This window comes from Sebastes umbrosus, chromosome 3 (genome assembly GCF_015220745.1).
Source record: "Sebastes umbrosus isolate fSebUmb1 chromosome 3, fSebUmb1.pri, whole genome shotgun sequence".
NCBI classification, from domain to species: Eukaryota; Metazoa; Chordata; class Actinopteri; order Perciformes; family Sebastidae; genus Sebastes; species Sebastes umbrosus.
This window is the reverse complement of record NC_051271.1, coordinates 39520482-39542672: the sequence shown is the minus strand read 5'-3', so window position 1 is coordinate 39542672 and position 22191 is coordinate 39520482. Positions and strand designations below refer to the sequence as shown.

The 22191-nt window shown below is 42.0% G+C and overlaps 2 protein-coding genes across 17 annotated transcripts in view; both read left to right on the top strand.

Moving 5' to 3' along the window:
* rptor (regulatory associated protein of MTOR, complex 1) overlaps positions 1-16624 on the top strand; it is a 263688-nt gene extending 247064 nt beyond the window's left edge. For all 8 annotated transcript variants that reach the window (XM_037764856.1, XM_037764854.1, XM_037764852.1 and 5 more), the window contains 6 exons: positions 5841-5947; positions 7512-7639; positions 10105-10191; positions 10278-10394; positions 12039-12168; positions 13908-16624. In XM_037764856.1, coding sequence (XP_037620784.1) covers positions 5841-5947; positions 7512-7639; positions 10105-10191; positions 10278-10394; positions 12039-12168; positions 13908-13976 — 638 coding nt within the window. In that variant the 3' untranslated portion in view covers positions 13977-16624. The remainder of the gene's footprint in view (positions 1-5840; positions 5948-7511; positions 7640-10104; positions 10192-10277; positions 10395-12038; positions 12169-13907) is intronic.
* A 4962-nt stretch (positions 16625-21586) lies between these two features.
* si:dkey-237i9.8 (platelet endothelial cell adhesion molecule) overlaps positions 21587-22191 on the top strand; it is a 34179-nt gene continuing 33574 nt past the window's right edge. For 4 of the 9 annotated variants that reach the window (XR_005206267.1, XR_005206266.1, XM_037765054.1 and 1 more), the window contains exons 1-2: positions 21591-21783; positions 21899-21934. Coding sequence is in view for 7 of the 9 variants with exons in the window: in XM_037765054.1 (XP_037620982.1) it covers positions 21741-21783; positions 21899-21934 (79 nt within the window). In the remaining 2 variants the exon portion in view is untranslated. Of the gene's footprint in view, positions 21784-21898; positions 21935-22191 lie in introns of all 9 variants that reach the window. The other 5 variants (XM_037765053.1, XM_037765051.1, XM_037765049.1 and 2 more) reach the window with 4 other exon arrangements.

Here is a 22191-nt window from a genome sequence, read left to right as displayed (position 1 = left end):
CCTCTGTAAGGTGGTAAGATTTACAGCTGAGGAAACATTGCCCACACTCCTTTGCTCCTGCCCATCCTTCTCACATCTCTATTCTCCATGTCCGTATTGATTTGTGTGTGGGTAACTAAGACCCGCTCAGGCCCACAAAGGTTCCCTCTGAGGCAGGATTGTATCCCGTTTTGAACAGCTGAGTGTTGACCGTGTGAGACAAACTGAAGGGTCGGGTTTAAGGTAGCAGATCTGTGAGCTGTGACCCCCTGAACTCCCAGCAAACTGTTTTTGATTGGAGTCAGGGAGCATCTGGTCGCCTGAAGTGGAGAAGGAAAGAGGAGAGGATAATGAGGGAAAAAGTTGGAGTGAAGTGAGTTTGGGGTGAGAGGAAGTGCTTGGTTGGATGGAGAGCCAGAGAGACACGGAAAGGCTGAACTGGGCTAAGGGAGCAACTGCTCTGGCCCCCAGAACTCCACGGGTCCCAAAGCTCCAGGTTCACTGTGTGTCAACTGGTTTGTGCTAATTTAATGGACCATTTGTTATGCACCATTAAAGCACAGTATCAACCGCTGGGTTTCAGCCAGAATAGTTGTTAGCCCCGCCAAAGCCAAGTGTCTTTTTTTGTGCTGAGCAAAGCTCGGAGGAGCGACTTGTCATTAAAATGAGAATAGCTGATCCACCATAAAGGTCAGCCACCTTAAGTGAGCCTGAGCTGAAGTTGTGGCTGACTTCGGGGCTAACTCCCTTCACTTTAATCTGCAAGTGGCAAGCAAGACACAGGGACTTGGCTTGGGTCTTGAGGAGTTGTAGCATTTATTCACTGACAAACAGCCTAAAATGTTCACACACTGCACTGCTATGTTCACAGCTATAACGTTACTGCTAACTTCATACTGACCGCCAAACTCTCTCTCTCTCTCTCTCTCTCTCTCTCTCTCTCTCTCTCTCTCTCTCTCTCTCTCTCTATCTCTACTGCACAATGAAACTTGCTAACGTTACGCACACAACCTACGCACCCAGTTATTCCTTATTCCACATTTTAGTTTAAACAAGACTATGTAAACCGAGTCTATGTCTGGGTTGTGTACGGTCAGTCTGTGAATTTCTGGCTAAATGTTACACATATATAGTCAGCGGTCATGTCTATAATGTTAAATCCAGCGCTACATGTCCACCAAGTCGAGCGAGGACACTAGAGGACGCGCTGCTCCACTCAACTGGCCGTTCAAGCGGTGACGTACCCTAACATGGAATGCACCTGATCGGTCGCTGGTTTTTCTGCTCACCGTTTCAAACAGGAAACAATCCAGCAAAATCTGCTCCTGAAAGCATTTTAAGAGAGTAATAGGCGATGATGTCGCTGCTGAATCTGGTTTCATTTTAGAACTAGATCGCCTCCTCGGCAGACCAATCGTGTAACTTCATCAGTCAGTCAGTCAGTGACAGACTATTGTGATTATAGGGCTGGCCCTCTACAGTCCAGCCAAAAACATCAAAAAGACAACCCCCGGATGCTTCGGCCCGGTGGGGAGTCAACTTAGGCCTAGCTTGCCGCAGGGCTTGTAATACACGGCGAAAACTGTGGGGCCTGTTATATTACCCAAAGGATAATTGTAATTCATTACAACTTGGATCTCCTTTAGTTAGTTTTGCCCATCTTTTCTACCGGTTTTAAAAACATTTTTTGCATTAAAGTAATTACTGATATCTGAAAATATCGCTACAATAAGGAGGCAAGAAACACAATCGGACAGTAAACAGTTTAGCTAGATTATCGAAAGTGAACACACACAAAATGCTGTTGATAATTTCTGATTGCACAACTATAGTGAGTAAAATAGATTAAAGTTGAACATTGGACGGACCACTACGACCTGCAAGGCGAGGGTTGCGTGACCGACGGGGGTAGCCAAGGTAGCACTACCGCTAGCGGTTCTTCATTCTGAACAGAGTTGGTGGAATTCTTTTGCTGAGAGACACACATTAAGGAATTGGAGGGAAAACTGCTGCAATAGAATTGTAACACAGAAAGTTAAGTATATATAAGGGATTAAATGTAGTTTTCAAAAATGGGATTAATTAGAAGTTATGTTTGCGTGAAGGGTTTTCAATTCACTTTATTTTGATAGTGTGAGATCATAACAGAAGTTATCTCAAGACACTTTTCATGACGAGCAGGTCTAGACCGTACTCTATAATCTAGAGAAACAACAAGAGATCCCCAATGAGAATACATTCTTCAGAACCGGGCTCTGGGTGGGCGGCCATCTGCCTCGGTATGATGTTATATTGAAAAATGGACCTTTTGCCTTTGTTTTCTCTTCCACATAAGTAGACCTGGGGGTTTGATTACATCTTCTATGTTCGTCTAACTGCGCCTATTTTTTGTCCCGTCTGCTTTCTTTTTAACAGTGTTCAGAGTTCCAACATCTCAGCAGTTACTTTAGTAAACTATTATCACTGATAGAAACAATAGCTAGACCCACAAAAATACGATCCAAGTTCTAATATACCGGCATAATCCTTCACTTTGATGCCCTGTCTCGAGGGCCACTTTATCAAAGTCTAGTTAAGACCTTCATTATTTAATTTGTTTAATCAAAAGTACCACACTGCAAACATGGGGCCGGGTAGAGTTCCAGCACAGAGTGGAAAGGAACAGGGCGTCTATAGGGGCCCAGCATCTTACCTTTTGCTCCAGGGCCCCCTAGCAGGTTGATCTGGCAATGCTTAAAATAGGAAACAAAATACAGAGACAATTAGACCATTAGCAGTGCTTAGTCTTGTGGGGATCTTCGCTCATGCACTTTATATTTAATGCACCATTGATTTCTCATCATGGGAGGACACAGGGAAAGATAATGAGGCATAGAGAAACTGAATCTAAATCTTATAAAGGTTTGGTGGCATGTGTGCTGCTTATTTTAGAGGGAATACATGCACACGCTTTTGTGTTGGGGAATCTTCCGTTCTCCAGCCCTCTCTCATTGTAACCCAGATTTTCCTCATCACAGAGCTGCCAGCTTCAAAGGGAATGCCTCCTCTCTCCTCACAGCCTCTGAAATGAGCCAGCATCAAGCGTGCGACTGTGAACATGTCACTGACTGAGCGCAGTCCTGTGAAGTGGTTTTCCCCCCGTGCTATCCCCCCCACCATGTGCCCACGCTACCGGCAGCGTGACGTTGTGACGCCTGAGCGGGCAGGATGACGTCACATTGGAGGATGTCAAGCCGCCTCATTGGGGTTTGGGGGTTTTCCTGACGACCCAAGCCAAGTAGAGCAGTAGAAAGCCCCGTCACAGAGGGCTCAGTGGAAGAAAGTTAAGCTAAGTCACGACTCATAAAGGAGAAACACGGAGGAGATGGGCGGTGGGAGAGGGTCACAAATGATGCTCCGATTCACTATTGTTCTGCGATGCCAGAGAAGAGCAAAGTAATGGAGTCCTTATCCTTCTCTCTCCACATCAAGGTAGTGTGAAAGGAGCAATTAGGATGGCTTAAAGAATGAAGTGATATATAAAGCGAGGTGATGACACAGGCGGGTGAGCTGGAGATGGTTATTGATTGTGAAAAAAACAGAAGGAGGAAGTGACTAAGGGAGGAGGAGGAGGACGACAATGAAGACGATATGGAGGAAATTAAGCATGGCGTGATGAGTAGCGAAGTTTTAGTAGCGACAGAGGTAAAAACATCCTTGTGAGAGAAAGACGGAGATTGTTTTCATGTGCATTGTTTCCACAACTGTGTAGCCACCAGGATCCGAACAACGTACATTTTCAAATTATTTTAACTCGAGCTCTACTTAGTTACTTTTTCCAAAGCTTACAACAGTCCTCGAAGGTTTCAACCATGACCTGCAACATCCTTTGAAGCAAATTTTCGTAGTGGCCAAACGGTGGTACTACAACTTCTGTGTCCATCATGTGATGCATTGGGCCCAAAAAGACTTTTTCCCATAGACTTACATTGGGAAAGAGACGTCTGTAACTCAGCGGATAATTATTTTTTTGGTGAATCAACTTCCCAGTACGAACGCATGAACTGTCTTTATTTAAATCATTAGGACCTAAAAGTTGTTAAATGCACTAATAGCTGAATCCAGAGTTATTTCCCTTCCTCCGTTCATGTGAATGAAACCCAGACCAAGGCTGGAGCGAGGGCTGGGAGGAGGAGTTAAAGGAAACCCTAGTGCTCCTGCTCTATGGGCCCGATGGTTGCGGGAGATCGTCGGATAATCCGGGTACTTTATCACTCGGCAGTCGAGCCATTTTGGCTTCATGCACCACTGAGACACTCATAGGAATGAACGGGAGCCTCCAACGCTGTATCCAGCTCTCCTTATACATCCGTGCCGCAAATCGAGCCTTAATTTCCCAGGATATCATACCTGGGGACAGACAGAATTGCATAGTGAAAGCGAGGCTTATAGGGAACCGACCTAAACACCAATGGTGTTGTTATTCTACAGCCAATACATTGTCCAATCAACATGTGCTTCATAATGATAAGTTAAAGCAAAAGACTTGCCGTTGCCACTTTAAGTTCAAACCCTGCTTACATTCTCACCTTTACACACCTGCCTGCTGCGTGAAGTGGCCTTCATTGGCACGTACAGGTTGTCAACTTTCTTTTCGGGAAGTTACAGCAAAGTTACCCCCCAGGCGCCCCCGATTCCAACATGTATAAGTTGTGGTGGGAGAGCATTTCAGACACTGATCTAGGATCCGCCAAACACTTCATTTGAAGCGTATGGACGCCTTTAGGCTGTAGCCACAGGCCTCCGCCAGGCATCACTGAGCCAGAAAGTGACATGGCAGCGCTCGCTTGATTCCTGCTGTGACTGCCAACACGCGAAAAGTCTCGCTTTCTTCAGCTTCTTCCCTCCTCACTTTCTCACTCGAGTGCCATTTGACTCATCTAAGCCAGAATGTGCTGACAGGCTCCGTCCCAGGGTCAGTGTCTGCATCTCCCAGTGCTCGCCTTGACGGGAAGGATGCAAAACGCTAAACAATGCTTCCATCTGCATGACGTACACGTTTATACACTAAGAAATGTGGAACTTTCATCAAAAACCCAGACTCTGTGACAATGTGTGATATATAACTTTATAAATCGACATAAAAAGTTCTTGCTGATGCACCTGCTGTCTCTGCAGAAAGCTGTTTCTGTTTTTGCTTTGTGTTGGATTTATTAGTGACACAGAGGTGCAGGAAGCTGTTGCACTAATCTGTCATTTGACTTGCTACATGTGGCAGCTAGAGCCTTCTGAAACCTCCAACAGATTGTGCGTGTTGTGTATTAACGGGATCAACACATGCTCGGTGTGTTTAACAGCTGTGTCTGTGTGGGTTTATGTGCGTGAGGGTTCACTTAGAAATGAAATTAACTCTGTTTAACAACCGTAAATTAAAACTGCAGTTCACATATTGTGTACAAATTATTCTCAGTAATTAAATATTTTATAGCCTACTCAGATGTCAGGTTTTTGGCACCTTTTGAAACTTTTTTTCAGTATTGGGATTTGTTTTTTTTAAAAGCCACTTTCTGTTTTGTTTTAATTGAAAGATGTGACTGGTACAGAACACTGAGGTGCAATAGGGCCCGCTTTGGGAAAAGCCTGATACCGGCAGTCATAGCCACCTTAAACAACAGGCGTCGCTGAACGGGCCTGAGTGTGTGCTGCTGTCCATCATTTTCTGTTGTTGTCACTGTGGTATTGCTGTTGCTGTGTTACTGTGTGCTGTTGTATGTATTGGTGTCTGAGAAGTACAGTGCTGTGAAGAATAATTTCCCCTTGTAGGACAATAAAGTCTAAAGTCTAAGTCTAAAGTCTAACAGCTGTGTTATCCTATGATGTAGGTGCAGGCATGGTCGTCGACTGGGAGCAGGACACGGGTCTCCTTATGACGTCCGGAGATGTCCGAGTCGTCAGGATCTGGGACACCGACAGAGAGATGAAGGTCCAGGTATTGCACTCACTGCATCTGGTTGTATTTCTGTTTTTCTCCAAAAGCTCACAATGAATACAGCTGAAACTTGGTGCAAGGATTACATTTAATAACTTTTTTGTCAGCTGGTGAGAAACTTGGCATTCAGACCTTGCATGTCTGTTAGAGAAGAAGATCGCCCCTTCTTATTTTTTGATGAATCAATCCTATAAAATTAACGGATTCACACATTGTTGAGCAGTCTGCGAAGTTGGAGAAGTGTCTACCTTCCTTCTAGTCTTTCATTCAGTTTGATGTGTTTTGTAGTCTGTAAAGAACATTGTGATGGTGTTCTGTTTAAAGGAGGGGTCCACATAGAAGCACCTACACTACTCCTAAAAGGGTTGTCATTATTTCTGGAGTTTGGGATTACATCTTGGTTCTGTTTCCAAAGCTCAGTGAGATCTATGAGAGCCAATAATGCTGTTGTTAAAACAGGTGAACCTTTCTAAGTTGAGGTATATGGTGAAGTTTTGACTGAATTCTTAACCCTTCTACTGCCTTGGCTTGAATCATGGTTGTGTTTGTCCTTCAGTCTATCCCCAGACGATGACTTTGAAGGTCCATGGACTTAATTTAGCGCCTCCAGCAGCTTCAAATGTTCTCTTGGTCGACACGTTTTGACACAATACTTCTCTGAGCTAATGACTTTGAGTAGAATTTGAGCTTAATGCTAACATGCTAACGTTAACAAGTGAACATGCTCAATTTGACATAAGTGTTAGTGTAGGTGCTTTCACTAAAATCCTGTAGTTGGTTTGTTTGCTTTCACACCACAAACGAACCGCACCAGAGACCAACTGGAAGCAAACCAAGACCCTCCTTTTCAGGGGTTCATTGTTTGGTCCGCACCAGAGTTCTAATGAGCTTTCACAGCAGCCCAGACGAACCATCCTAACCTGAGTTGGTTTTAACTGAACCAAACAGGTTAGGTGTGAAAGCAACCTTAGATATCATTCCTCCATGCAGTTTAACATCAGACTGAAGATGGAGGAGCATCCTGAATCGATGTATTTCTGCATGAAAGGTGGTCATACATAAAAGTAAACTTGTCTTGACCAAGCTATTTGAAAATCAGAGTTTTCATCAAAACTATGGAAAATAAATAATATAATAAATACTAATACTAATAATCAATACTAAAACATAAAGAAACCTTGTCTGATTTGTAGCTCTTCACATTGTGATTTAATGTGCAGAGTGCACAGTGTACTCATGCTGTTGTCTGTTTTAGTGAACTAATGGAAGTCTGTAGCAGAGCCAGAACCATTACTGTAGTTTTCTTTGTTTTTACACATCTAATGGTCCTTAGTGTGCTAATCATTGTCTTGATGGATGGAGTTAATACAAATACAAATGACCTAGCCTCGCCTGTGGCTGCATCTTGATGCTGGGTCCAACTTTGCATAAGCCAACACTCAACAGAGCTCATGACTGATGATTTCAAAGAAGGTTTCATGTGAAATAAGTGTTGTATTGACGCCTTGGTAGTTTGCTTTACAAGCCTTTAATGTGGGCTTTTGTGTTTGTGTGTGTCCACCAGGACATCCCAACAGGAGCAGACAGCTGTGTGACCAGCCTCTCCTGTGACTCCCAGCGTTCGCTCATCGTCGCCGGTCTGGGTGACGGATCTGTACGCGTGTTCGATAGGAGGATGGGTCCAAATGAATGGTAAAACTCCCACTCTCTCTCTCTTCCATCTGACCTCATCATTGTCTCATCACAGAGAAGGTTAAACTGATTATTAATTTACAGTTTAATTTACCCCCTCTTTTTTTCTTCTACTGTCTCCCCCTTATTTAAATACACTGAAGAACACACACACAGCAGTTTCTGTGGGCATTAACTCCTACACAGTCCTACATTATTCACTCCTCTAATCTATACTTATTATATATAGTGTGCTGTAAATCTGCCTTTGGGTTGCCACCTCTTTTAATGGACCCTGGTGGCGCCCTATCCCCACCAGTTGGTTAAACATTACATTATTTTAATTTCAGTCCCGAAGGGGGAAAAAACAAAGCAGTTAAACCATGAAGTGGCCCATTAATCTTTAAGTAAAGCTAATTTAACAGTTCCCCTCAGGCATGGAGTTACACCGTTCAGCAACTATGTTGCTCCCCCTGAGATTAGTCCAGGACCAGTAGACAGGCACACACAGGTCATCACGTTAGGAATCCCCTTCATCTAATGTTTTGCATGACTCGCGTATACAGCAGTTCACAAACTGTGTCTTACAGTCTAAACAGCGACACCTGTGGCTGTAGAGTCAGCGACAGTCAGCGTCCTGTTGCTCGCGCTCATGCTCACACTACTGACACACACGAGACTGAATGGGATTGATCATGTTAATTAACGTTAGCAACATTAGCAGCTAAAACCACAATATCACTCTATATTTCACGTGCTTTGCAGTAATGTTAGTTTACCAACCGAAGGTCCCTCCATGAATCGAAGGCCCGGTCGATGTTGATCCTTGCGTTAATTTTTCCTGCTTCAGCCTCCCGACCATGGTCATAAGGAACAGGGGAGACACCGGAGTTTTGGTCAATAACGTTACTCGCTCCGGAGTTAACCCCCCGTCACTTCACTCAGCAGCAGGGAAACAAGACACAGGAAACCTCTGATGGTCTGGAGGAGCTGCAGCATTTATTTCTGCACAAACTGCAACTTCCAAAGAACCTTCACTTGATATTCTCAAAGCTAAACTAACTAACTCGTTTCCTCACACACACGCCGCCGCTCCCTCTCTCTAGCTTCACCACTCACTTCTCACATGCACACACACTCTTCGCACTGGCTCAGCTATTCTCCCACAACACTAGTTCTCCCCCGATGTCGGTCACATTCCTGTTTTGCAAGACGGGCTTCACTAGATATAACTTTGTTTTTTTGTGCTTCCGTAGAGTTTGTGTTGCAGTCTGAGTTGTGGTGGGGCTGGTCGTTTGTTGGCGTTAGCGGACTCCCATTTCTAACCGAATGTTACTTACATCGGGGCACTCGCGAGCGCATGACGTTCACAACCTGTTCACATATTGGCAATAAAAACGATTTCTATGTGTAAAAAGTTACATACAGTCCCTTTAAGTGTTTTTCATTGAAATTTAGGGAGCTCAAATGCACTACCTATCACACCTGTAGTCAGGATGTATATGACCAAGTTTAACAGAGTGCATTATGGGTAGTGGGTATTCAGGTACAAGCTCTGTTCTAAAAGTATGGTTGTAGGGTTTTTCATGTTCAGCTGTGAGGCCACTGTCTCTCCAGGAGATAGGTGTTTCTTTTTTCCAGTCATGATCCCATGATGCCACCCAGTGGTTTTTCATCTTTATTACATGTTACAGCAGAAAGAGATATGCTGTTGTATGTTATACTGCTGTTTTTTGTTTGCTGGAGCTTTTTTAAGTTATTTGGTAAGAAGGTAATCCCCTGCTCTGCATGCCACACAGGAGGAAGGGCATCAGCACATACACACAGGAGGAAGGGCATCAGCACATACACACAAGTTCCAACATGGTTCAAATCCATTCAAAACAACAGCTGTCAGTGTGTCAGTGTGCTGACTTGACTATGACTTGCCCCAAACTGCATGTGATTATCATAAAGTGGGCATGTCTGTAAAGGGGAGACTCGTGGGTACCCATAGAACCCATTTACATTCACATATCTGGAGGTCAGAGGTCAATGGTCCCCTTTGATAATGGCCATGACAGTTTTTCCTCACTAAAATTTAGCATACGTTTGGAGCGTTATTTAACCTCCTTGTTGACAAGCTAGTATGACATGGTTGGTACCGATGGATTCATCAGGTTTTATGGTTTCATATGATGTCAGTATGTTAGCTCTAGCTTTAAACTTAGCCAGCTACTACCTAAAAAAACAAGATGCATTGAAGAAATTAGTGGTGTTTTTTCACTCACTTATTGAACACCAGTGGGTGAGTTTATGATACATCCTTTGGCTTTATTATTGTTGTATAACAGTTTTTTAGACTTTGAGCACACTGGAGCTGATGATGTTCACAGTCTCACAGCTCTGGTGTTATTTCCCCGTGTTTCCTGTTAGTGAAGAAACACACAGCTAAACGTTGCCTTAGCTGACATCTGACAGCATCTGTCTGCTGTGTGTTTCTGCAGCAGGGTGATGACCTACAGGGAGCACGGAGCCTGGGTGGTCAAAGCTCACTTACAGAAGGAGACAGACGGACATATCATCAGTGTCAGGTATACTCTTTCTTTGTTAAGATTCATGCAAACCTTTTTTTATTTATTTTTTTTTACCTGTACTGACTTTGAGGTTTCCCCGCCAGTGTTAACGGAGACGTTCGATTCTTTGAACCGCGGACACCAGACTCCATCAATGTGCTGCAGACAGTGAAGGGGTTAACAGCCCTGGACATCCACCCGCAGGCCAACTTGTTCGCCTGGTGAGTTTGTTTGTGTAGATGCAGGTTCCAGCCCCAAGAAAAGCTCATCAAGTGTCCACGATGTTAAGGTCAGATCCTTCATTCTTCCTTTTCTGCCTTGTACGGAAGCCCTGAGAGGCAAGTGAGAAAAAAAAAAATGATGTTGATCTATTTTCTTAGTCTGATCTAAATAGTTATCTCTCCTGTGTTTATGACTTAAGAACAGGTGGAAAAAAGGTTTTGCCAGCATAATCTTTAAAAAAAGTTCCTTCATTTTTTTCATCTGTGAAACATTTATATTTTAACAGTTTATTGTTGCACATATTATAACATTTTATATACTATATATATAAGTATTTGTTAATGATTCCAAATTTTGTTGTAAACCTTTAAGAAATTGTATGTAAAATATCTATAAACATTACATATTTGTTACACTTTGTTAAGTGTCAATAACAGGTTTGTAAACCGTCTTTGAACATTATATGGATCGCTATTATAAAGTTGCAAATGATGATTATAATAACTTGTTAAATGGTTAATAAATACTTTGCAAAGCATCTATAAACATTATTTAGATAGTTAACACTTGGTCAATGGTTAATAATTGGGTTCTGGTCCATCTAAAAGGTTTACAAATCATTTGGTAATTATTAACAAATACTTAATATAGTATATAAAATCTTATAATGTGTACAACAATAAATGGTTAATAAATAGTTTACCAATGTCATCGGAATGTCATTGTTATTGTCTCCGAATCAGCTATGATACAATATATAATTTATAAACTAATAATTTCATATTACACAAACTAATGATAAAATAAGAAATTATAGCATTACTAATAATAAGTAAACATCATTAATTATCTTTTCATTGTTTGTTAACAGTAAGATAATTATTAACTAATCAATTTACCATTTATAAATGATGGTTATTATAAAGTGTTACCATTTTTTTTTAGTCAGGAAAAATTTTAAGTGTTTGTTGTTGTAATAATCATTTTGGCCACAAGAGGCTGAAGTGCACCACTACATCATGTTCTAAGTAGGACTAAAAGCATTCATGTTTTCTTCAAGGTGAGTTTTAATTTCTCCATGCACTCTAAACACAAGCTACATATATTATGTGTCAGCAAGTTATGTAGGTAAACCAATTTCACCTGGAAAAACTCTCTTTTTTTCACCTGTTTCACAATGTGAATCTCGTCGTATTTAATACGATGACAATAAAGCTTTCTATTCTATTCTATATTCTAGATAGGAAAAAAATCAGGAAAAGATGATCCAGTTCTGAAGTTATAAACACAGGAGAGAAAACTATTTAGATCAGATTTAGAAAATGGTTCACCAGATTTTTTTTCTCACTTGCCTCTCTGGGCTTCCGTAGCTTCCTTACTTTGTTCCATTTTTTTCTAAATGAGCAGAGTAACATATCATTCTTCATGTATTTACTTGGCTTGGCCAACAAAACAAATTTAACTGGACGATTCACCTGACATCCATCGAGAAGGTCACATATCACCACAAAAGAAATCAATGCAGTACACACAGCGTATGATTGATATGATGCTATCTCTCTCTCTCTCTCTCTCTTTCTCTCTCTCTCTCTCTCTCTCTCTCTCTCTCTCTCTCTCTCTTTCTTTTATCCTCTGCTCTCCAGTGGTTCGATGAACCAGTTCATAGCGGTCTACAACTCTAACGGCGATGTGATCAGCAACATAAAGTACTATGACGGCTTCATGGGACAAAGGATTGGAGCCATCAGCTGTTTAGCCTTCCATCCTCACTGGGTAAACTAACAATGACACGGCCACAGCAGTATTCATGCAGTCGCACGTCTGGGCCAGTAGTTATCAAACATTTCAGAATGACTTCTGTGGAGTTTTGGTAGTTTAATCAATACTAATGCAGGATATTTTGCTAATTGATGGTATGTGTTGAAAATCTTAAAGTAACTACACTAGCTGTCATATAAATGTAGTGGGGTAAATAGTACAATAGTTCCTTCTGAAATGTCGAGCAGAAGAAGTACAAGGAAGCATGACATTGAAATACTTAGCATTTAAAGCTGCACTTGTCCATAATATGTATAAACAATGGAACAAACCACTATGTGTAATGTGAAGGGGTCCCTTGTAGTGATGAATCCACAGAGAATTATCACCCGACTCTGCACAGCTTTTTAGCCTCTTTTAGCTCATTCTTTTGGTACCTTCAGTCTGTTTTCAGTGAAAAAAGCTGAGCAGAACCCCCTGTACACTACCTGCCCAGCACCAAACCAGAAATAGACAACATTAGCAACTAGCTGGTATATAGTGGAGCATTTAGCAGCTAAAGAACCACACTTTTTTCTCAGGAGGTGTTGGAGACCAAAACAGAGATAAAAATAGAGTGTATAAAGAAACACGACTCCAAATACATGCTAATATTGTTTGTATGGATATGTTAAGATGCAGTTGTTTGCCCAGTTAGAACTGTTTTGATACTTTAGGTTGATAACTACAGGTCCTGGTTGTATGCTTTTTTTAGTTTCAGCACTGACTGCACATGCAGATGTATTTTAAAGTTTGATATGAACTACCTACTTTTTTCCTGGCACTCCATGTACCAAACACATTAGTTTTCTGCTCAGGGAACTCTTGTCTTTTACTTTAGCTCATTGGCACTGAAGCTAGCATTAGCTAACTTTATATTGCTGCATTAGCAGGCGTTTAAGCTTTATTAGATTACCACTGCATTTGTGAAGGTCATTCTGACTGTATTCTAAATAGTCAATTCAACATATTGTGTTTGCTCAGCCCAGTCCCACAGCAATTTGTGTAATAATCACGAAATTGAATGTATTGATTCGTGTACATCGACACGAATTGCACTTTTTTTTCGTGATGGTCAGCACACAATCAATTCGTATGTAATCCACGTAATTGTGAACCGGGAAGTATAGATGTGAACGGCGCTTACGGAGGAGGTCGGGGTGGACAGGTGTTCATGTCCCATGTGAAACCACAAGTCAAAGTGCTTTTATTTGTCACATTACTTACGTATTTAAGTTATTTAAGTTAGCACTTTCGGAGTTATTTTAACCCAAACCACGATCTTTTCCTAAACCTAACTAAGTCGTTTTTGTCATCACGTGACTTCAGTATGAAAGATACAGCAATTACGGAGTTATTTTAACCCAAATCACAATCTTTTCCTAAAGCTTACGAATTAGTTAACCAAAGTCGATCTATTCTTAAAACCTAACTAAGTAGTTTTATTTTGAAATGACTGGGGCGGAAATTGACACGTGCGTCACATGTTGCTGGACATTCGTAGGAAAACGCAGGGAAATTCTTGTCTATGTACACGAATCAAATAAATTAAATTTCATGACTATTTCACAAAGAGCCATGAGACTGTGTCGGTTTGCTACAGTACACACTTTACCCTCTGCTCACACACATCATTTACCCTCTGCTCACACACATCATCCCACCTGTAATAAACCAGACTGTCTAATCTGCCTTCCCTCTTTGTCTCCCTCCAGCCCCACTTGGCGGTAGGCAGCAACGACTACTACATGTCCATCTATTCAGCAGAGAAGAGGCTCAGATAACACACCAGCATTCACCACCCCACCCGGCCCCCCAATATGACTTCTGACCCTGAGCCTCCAGCTCCGGGATGTAAATGACGTTTTTGTTGTACATATGCAATTACCACCCTGAATGTTCTAGTGATGGCTGCTGACAAAAACTTGTGCTACGAACGACGATATATATATATATTATTATTATTCTCACTGTTTATTCCTATTCTTATTATGAAGCTAATGATTGTAGACTTGGCTGTGCTGAGGAGTGTGTATATTTAAATAGCGTATACAGAAGAATAGAGGTTCTATTTTAAAGAAGTGGTACCCACCGATCGCTGGGGCTCCTCCTCGCCGCACAGCGAGCATCACTACCTGAATGAACTGTGACCCCAGCGAACCCTAAAAGTGGCGAGGGGTCGGGGGGTGGGTAGTTGCCCAGAGGACACTGTTAAAACACATTCACTGGTGCAGGAAACACAGACTCGCCCTCCGCTGGACCCCGGTGTGTGTTTATCTATTCATTTTAATGGCCATCTCGTAGCCAGAGGACGCAGAGTTTGGCTACTTTGCGGCACCGCTGGCAAGACGGACCCAGAGACAGAGGCTCATTCTGACACGTCGACCAGGCAGACGTGATGAGTGTTTGTGCGTGCGTGCGTGTGTGTTAAAGTGGATCATAGCACAGATGTGCCCCACGGTGGGCCGTCACAGCCTTGGAGTTAATTGAACCCCAAAAAAAGATGCCTGCTCCCATGCTAGAACTCTCCTCCTTGCTTCCCTGACCCCAGCGTGCCAAACATAATCACATTTTTCATGCAAGCCCCTTTGTTGTTGTTGTTGTTGTTGGTTTATTTGTTGTTGTTTTTTAACCTGTAAAAAGGGAAAACCTCCATTGCCCCTAGGATGATACATACCCTTATATCTAGCACAGCGAGAGGAGTCCTCCAGGGAGCCTGCGGTACCCGCCCACCTGCCCTGCAAAGCAATAAAAACCTCACATGATTCAGCCTCAAGCTCCTCCCCTGACGTTTCTGATAGAAAATAGTGCTTCAGTTTGGAGGTGATAGCAGCATCTGCCCAGAACCCGACCTACAGCATCCAAAGGTGCCACAGTATAGCAATACAAACCATTTCCAGGTCCGACTTTCTTTTTATATACTCAGAGTAGCAGATGGGTGCGTTACCATCTACTCACAACAGTGACAGGAAAGATATCAAATAGATTTTCCTGTGATTGACTAAACGTTCTGCTCCCGTGTGGAATCAAAAGATGGCAAAAGTAGCCCTTTTTCGACCTGCTTCAGCCGCCGTGAGTGCGCCGGTCTCAAAAGCCCACCTTTTGTTTATTTTGTCCCTTGCGCGCCATGCCATCTTTTTATGGCTTCAAAAATAGAAGTTGATCCTGGTTGCTTATCTAACCACAGTGAGGGGCAGCTTTCTTATTTCTAAGCAGTCACGACAACCTCTGAGCACACGGCACTGTAGGTTTAGCTTATGTGACTCATCACACCAGGGATCACCTGCCCGCCCCTCTGTTTGGACCATCTTTCATTTTGATAAAACCTCCTGTAAGGTTTTTTTTCCCCCCCGTCTTTGGGTTATGATTTAGATTTTACTGCCAGGTTTGTTTGGTTTTGATTTTGTCTGAGGCGTTAAATGAGTTGCATGTTAATTGGTTGCATCTGAGACACTCTTTACGTGCGTACGTGCTCACCGTGTCAAGTTTCAGTCCCTGTCCTAAATCTCGCTCAGGTACTTCATGAGCCAAACCAATGTCAAGCAACTGCCAGCCTCCCCAGTGTCTGCAGCATGATGGACAGGTGCGGTCAGTCACATGACCGGGTGCGTTGTCACTCCAGAGATCATGGACGTTGTTGAAGTAAATGTCATTGTGGTGCTGTTTGGTAAAGACGCCTCTTATGAGAAGGAGGGCTCTGAGTTTCTTTGTTCTTTTTGTGCAGTATCACCATCGACGTGCCTCTTCTCCGGGGCTGCAGCTTTGCTTAATTAGCTTTTTTTAAATCTTTTTTTTCCTCTTTCTGTTTTGTAATTTTATGTTTTTAATTCTGCTGGCATTTTGTTTGCCTTAGCCTCAGTGAGGTGGAGGGGAAAAAGTGGAGACAGCCTTACCCTCACACACACACACACTCACACTCACTGCACTTCAGTCTTTCTTTCATGCTCACCTTTCATCGCCAACAGCCACCCCTTCCTTTTTTCCTGCCACGCTCACCTCACCCCTCCGCATCAGTTGTCCCGAGCTTTGCTTTTCCCTGAAGAAGGAATGGACTCGTGGACTGGGAGCGAACTGGGAACCCACACCATACAGTCTGCATTTAAGCGGCTGCAGTCGCAGTCGCCACATTAGTCCCCACCATCACCCCGTCACTGAGCTCTTCAGCGCTCTGCGTGGTTCAGCAGGCCTCACCTGCTTCGCCGGCTCAGACAAAATAGTGTATTTTGGCGTCGGGCCATTTGCTCAGAATCACATTCATCTCTAAGTATCCTGCTTTGAGTTTTAAGATTTTAGATCTGGAGGAAAAGAAGAGACTTTAACAAAGTAGTAAAGGAAAACTGAAAACAATCAGGGTTGTCTCTGTGACTTTAGACTGCTTTGCTGACTGTGGTTTATAAGACAGAAGATGAAATAAACCAAATACAACACTTGATTTTGTCTGTTTCTGACATTTGAGACAGTGGTCCTTTAATATATTTGGTCTACATTATAAACATCTTAATCTTGATCAGTTTTGGAGCTCATATCTGTATCATAGCACTAAGGTAAATTCTTCTTTAAAAAAAGCAGCACTGCATTCGATGCAGCCTTGAAGCCTCTGTGGGGAACAATTCAAGGTGCGGTGTGTAGGATCTGGCGGCATCTAGCGATCAGGTTGCAGATTGCAACCAACTTCTCCCGTGTGCCAAGTGTGTAGGAGAACTACGGTGGCCATGAATGTCCTTATCTAGAGCCGGTGTTTGGTATCTCCGTTCTGGGCTACTGTAGAAACATGGCGTTCAGCTCCGTGAAGATGACCTGCTACGTATGTAGATATAAACAGCTCATTTTAAGCTAACAAAAACACAATGATTCTCGTTTTCAGGTGATTATACACTAAAGAAAACATACTTATTTTATTCAATTTCTGCCAATAGATCCCTTAAATGCTACACACTATTCTTTTAAGTACACCTTATTTAATATATTTAAATATTTAATTTAAATATCTATCAAATAATGACAAGGAATTTAACAAGTTATTTTAAATTAGTGTTGGTTTTGATTAAAGGTCCCATATTGTAAAAAGTGAAAAAAGTTTCAGGTCTTTTATATTATAAAGCAGGTTTAAGTGCTGTATAAATACTGTTAAACTATCAAAACGCTCAATATACGGAGAAATACACACAGCCCGTATTCAGCAATTGTGCGTTTGAAACAAGCCGATTTCTGTCCATTTGTGATGTCACAAATATACATTATTTAGACCATTATATAGTTTTAAACATAAACATTCTAAATGTGTCCCAGTTTATTTCCTGTTTGCAGTGTATGTGAATAACATCAGCAGGCAGGAAGTAAACGTGGACCCAAGCCGTTGCCTAGTAACGCAATTCCGTTGCAATTCCATTGAAATGCACTAAAACGGAGCGTTTCAGACAGAGGGTAAATACAGGTAAATTCAGGCAGACAGTACGAGGAAAATTAAGTGTTTTTTGGACATTACAGTATGTAAACATGTTCTAGTAGAAACACAAACTACAAGTATGAACCTGAAAACGAGCACGATATGGGACCTTTAAGACAAGACCAAATGTTAAAGGGTTTAGTATTGCACTTCCATGCAGTAGAAGCCAAAAGTGCTGGGGGATAACCCCAAAACCCTGATGATGTCAGGGTTTTCTTTTTTCAGACTCGACAAAAACACTCATCCAGAGCAACAGAAGACATTATACAACTGCACATGACTGCATATGGATTAGGATGACTGAAAAGAACTCCGAAATTGTAATATGCTGTTTGTACTATAAGTGCACTCTACATGAAAACTTATAGTCTAATAATTGGGTCCGAGTCATGTTACTTGCTGTTCAACCTATTACTTTTCAAATATCCCCTCCCAAAATTGTTGATGATGAAATGTCAGTATTTGTTTTCAATATTTAATAAATAAATTAGAAGTAATTAAGAGTTAAATATATACTTGTGAAGTAACATTATTTCAATTCACTATGAAAAGTAAACTCATTCTAATTTCATTTTAACGAATTATAGTTAGACAGTTATATTTCAATATGTACTTTAAAGAAGTTTGATTTTCTTTTATAGTAGCATTTGCCCCAAAACGATGACAGTGAAGGTGTCAACACACTTTTCAGCCAATCACGTGCCCCCAGCAGGCTCACCAACTGTTACCTAAATTCAGCCAGCTAGCTCTTTTTACTCAAAGCAACAACACTGTCAAAGTGTTGAAACAGTGTTCAGTTCAGTGTCTGAATCAACCAGCTAGCTGCTGTGTAAGGAAAACAGATATTGATCTCTCCTTTTTTTCAATCTTAACAATACTACACATGCTACCTCACTAGCCAGCTAACTAGCTGGGTTAGGTTGTTAGCTTGGATTTATTACTCAGCATAAAGCTTCTATAAACAGGATTCAGAGCATTAATATAGCAACAAACAACTATTTCTATGTAAAGATATAGTGGAGAAATGTCTACCTGTGTTGTAATCTTAGCTTCTCTGTGCTTTGTTGACGTAGCCGGTCCAGCCACACATGCCTTGTAGTTATGGTGACCAGACGCCCCGGCTGACGTGTCCCGAGTCCTGACACATATCTGTAAAACACTCAAATGTGCCGGTTTCCAACAGGCACTAAAAAAATGTCCCAGTTTTTACCACAATTAAAATAATAACAATAATATCATACTTCCATAGACGTTTATCATGTTCCACTCATTAATTAATTTGTGCGCATGAGATAACTATACAGAGAGCCAGCACAGCACACCGCTGCAGTTTTTATAGAGAGGGATGTTGCGCGCGGTCAAGCCAACATTACGCACAGACGCAACAGATATCCGCTGGTTACATTAAGTGTAGTTTTGATCCACAGAACCCTCCGTGCTTATGTGCACATCAAACGTGTCGTTTTGATTAATTATTCTACACAGTTCCTTCTGCGCATCAACAGGCATTTCGCTCCTCTTATAACTCCCTCAAGACTGTCCGTTCCGTCTTTCACCCGGTGTCTCCATCCTTTCTTTTATTACATTTTTTATTGCAAGACAAAAGACAATACTTTAACACAACAACAAGAGGACGACAAGAACAGTGAATACAGGCCAGTTAACACATTCCTGCCATAGGATGAGAGAACCAAATGGTGTGTGTGTGTGTGTGTGTGTGTGTGTGTGTGTGTGTGTGTGTGTGTGTGCGTGTGTGCGTGTGTGCGTGCGTGTGCGTGCGTGTGCGTGCGTGCGTGTGCGTGCGTGCGTACGAGCATGTGCTTTGGGGTGGGGTCTATAGGGTGGATATATGGAGAGGAGAGTTTAATAAAAAAGAATAATGATATATATATATATATATATACACATACAGCATATACATTAATAAATACACAAATTAACAAACAAAAATAGTAAGTTGTTAACTAAGGGGAAGCATAGGGAAGGAAATAACTAAATAAATGAGAAAGGAACATAATTAATTCTAATAATAATTAGACTAATAATAACCGTTATAACAACGATAGAGTCAGGGGTGGCGCAGCCCCGTCCACCGGCAGCAGGGTCAGTTCGGTAGGGTCAACCAGGTTATTGTTTCATATTGTACTTATTGATTTGAAGTTGTATTTGTGCATCTATTCTATTTTATTTTTCTTTCTATATGTATTTTTGACTGAATGACCCTGCATTGGGCCGCCCCCAGACCCTTATAGGAGAGGGCTGGCCCATTGTGGGCATAATCCCTTTAAAAAAAAAAAAACAGACCCCAATGGTTGTTGATCGAGGATGGACAGTCGTGTGATTTGAATGTGAAAAGGAGGAATAAGTTGACCCAGCCTTCCTTCCTCCTGCCGCCCGCTCCGGAGTGAACCGTCCTAGTGCCCCGAGCAGAGCCCCCGCCACCAGGGACCGGGCAGGGCAAGACCCCAACATCCTCAAGTGTCAAAACTGCTACCGTTGTCCTTATGGAATGATATTATTAATTAGTATGATATTATGTATTAATTAGTATGTGATTATGGGGATGATAAAATGCAAACAACTTAAGAGAAAAAATTAATAAATAAAAAAAAAAAATTAAAAAAATAACAATAATAATTATAATAATAATACTTCAGATCAATAAAAATAAACAAAATACAAAAGATCAGTGAGTGAAGGGGCGACTACAAAAAGGAATAGAAACAATGGTGTCTCCATCCTGACCAAAATGTCGTCTGAGCTCCACAGTTTTAATTATAATGGCCTGTGGCTGTGGCGAGCAACATGATGTGATAGAGATTGTTCAGATTTAAAACTAAAGTTGAAAAATAATTTCCGTAGTCCAAGACAACAATACGTTTCCTCTGAGGAAAACTTTTTACAAGATTCCCAAACTGTCAGTGCTTTGTAAAATATTTGTCTCGCGCCGTTGACTACCGTTCATATTTACTTCCGAAATAAGGTCCCATTGTGTCCACCTGAAGTGGCGGGACTTCGCCTCTCTATAGAGAACCTTTGTACGGTGAAGAGCCAGTGTTAGCAGTAGCAGCTAGCTAGGTAATTCAGAAAGACACGAGTGAAGAGCGAAAACAGAGTACGTCTGTTTGGCAGTATTAGCTGGATCTAGCTAACATGCTAGCAGTTGGGTAGCCTGCTGGATGGCTGAGGGCCTATGTGATTGGCTGAGAGGTGAGGGGGCCATGAACTGGTGACAACTCCTTTGTCATAAAAAAAGTGACATTATGAAATAATTGTGCAATTGGGGAAAATACCATTATGAGACTTTTGAAAAAGGACATTTGAACTATACATTTTTTAGTTTATGTATTCATGATTCTGTATCTGGTAATGTCATATTTATTTATTTGATATTGAACATGTTGGGGCTTCATTTTGTTCACATAGAGATCATTTTATTCAATTCACATCTTGGATTGGATCAAGTCATTGACCAACCACTGAAGTCCAAAGTGACTGCTCTCAGTAGTTCACCAGGGGTAGGCCTCGGCCTGGGCCAGTCATGATGGGAAGTATGCGTACCAGTGACAATAGCTCCACCTACCTGTGTCCTGTAGGAGTCAGGCTGAGATTTATGTCTGTGAAAAACCATTATCTTCCCTTCAGGAAATGGGCTTTGCTACACAAAGACTGTTTTCCCTGTCTTGTTCATCTCTCTACCTGCCACAGCTCTGCCAGCCAAGGTCAGAGGTCAAAGGCCTGACCTGACCCAAGCAATACAACATTATTGTGGCTACCATTTCACACGCACATAAACACACATACATGAAGGAGACCAGAGGGGAACATTCCACAACAGCAAAGAGCCGGGCGGCACGAACATCCTGAGGAAACAACACTCACTTCCTGGCAAATTAAGCCAAGCCGACGGCTGCTCGGGTTGATAACCGCCACCGCTGGCTGACCACTGAGTGGCTGAGGTAGAGCACAACCTTAGTGTCCGCTCCCGCCCACCAGAATCAGATCTGCCCCCCACAAACCACCCATCAGCCAGCATAGTCACAAGTGTGTTAACCACCAGGACAGCCAGCAGCGTTGGGAGCCTCAGCGTTCCTCAGACAGGATGGGCCTCCTACTACTGCTCATCTCCACGCTCCTGTCCAGCTGTAAGGATACTGACCTTCTATCTTCCTCTTTAGGATCACGTTGGACTTCTTTTTGTGGAGGTGATTGATAGATTTGTCTCTAACATGGTGCTTTACTTTCTTATCTTGCTCCAAGACTTCCATCCAGGGAGAGGGGTGGACGCACGGCGATGTAAGTATAATCTAAGATAAATGACACTTTGCATAGAGATAGTTTACTGAATATGTTCCACAGAATTGTCATTGGTTGGACCAGAAGGTGTAGTTTAAAAAAAGACCCATTTTTTATGGAGCATCGTTGCTTTACTTTCCATATGGACAAAGTTATTGGGCTTAAGAGAGACACATGGTCGACCTGTGGAAACAGTCCTGTTTGTTATCAGAGCTTTCTGATTTCTGGTGTCTGGTACGGTGGAAAATCTGTGGTAG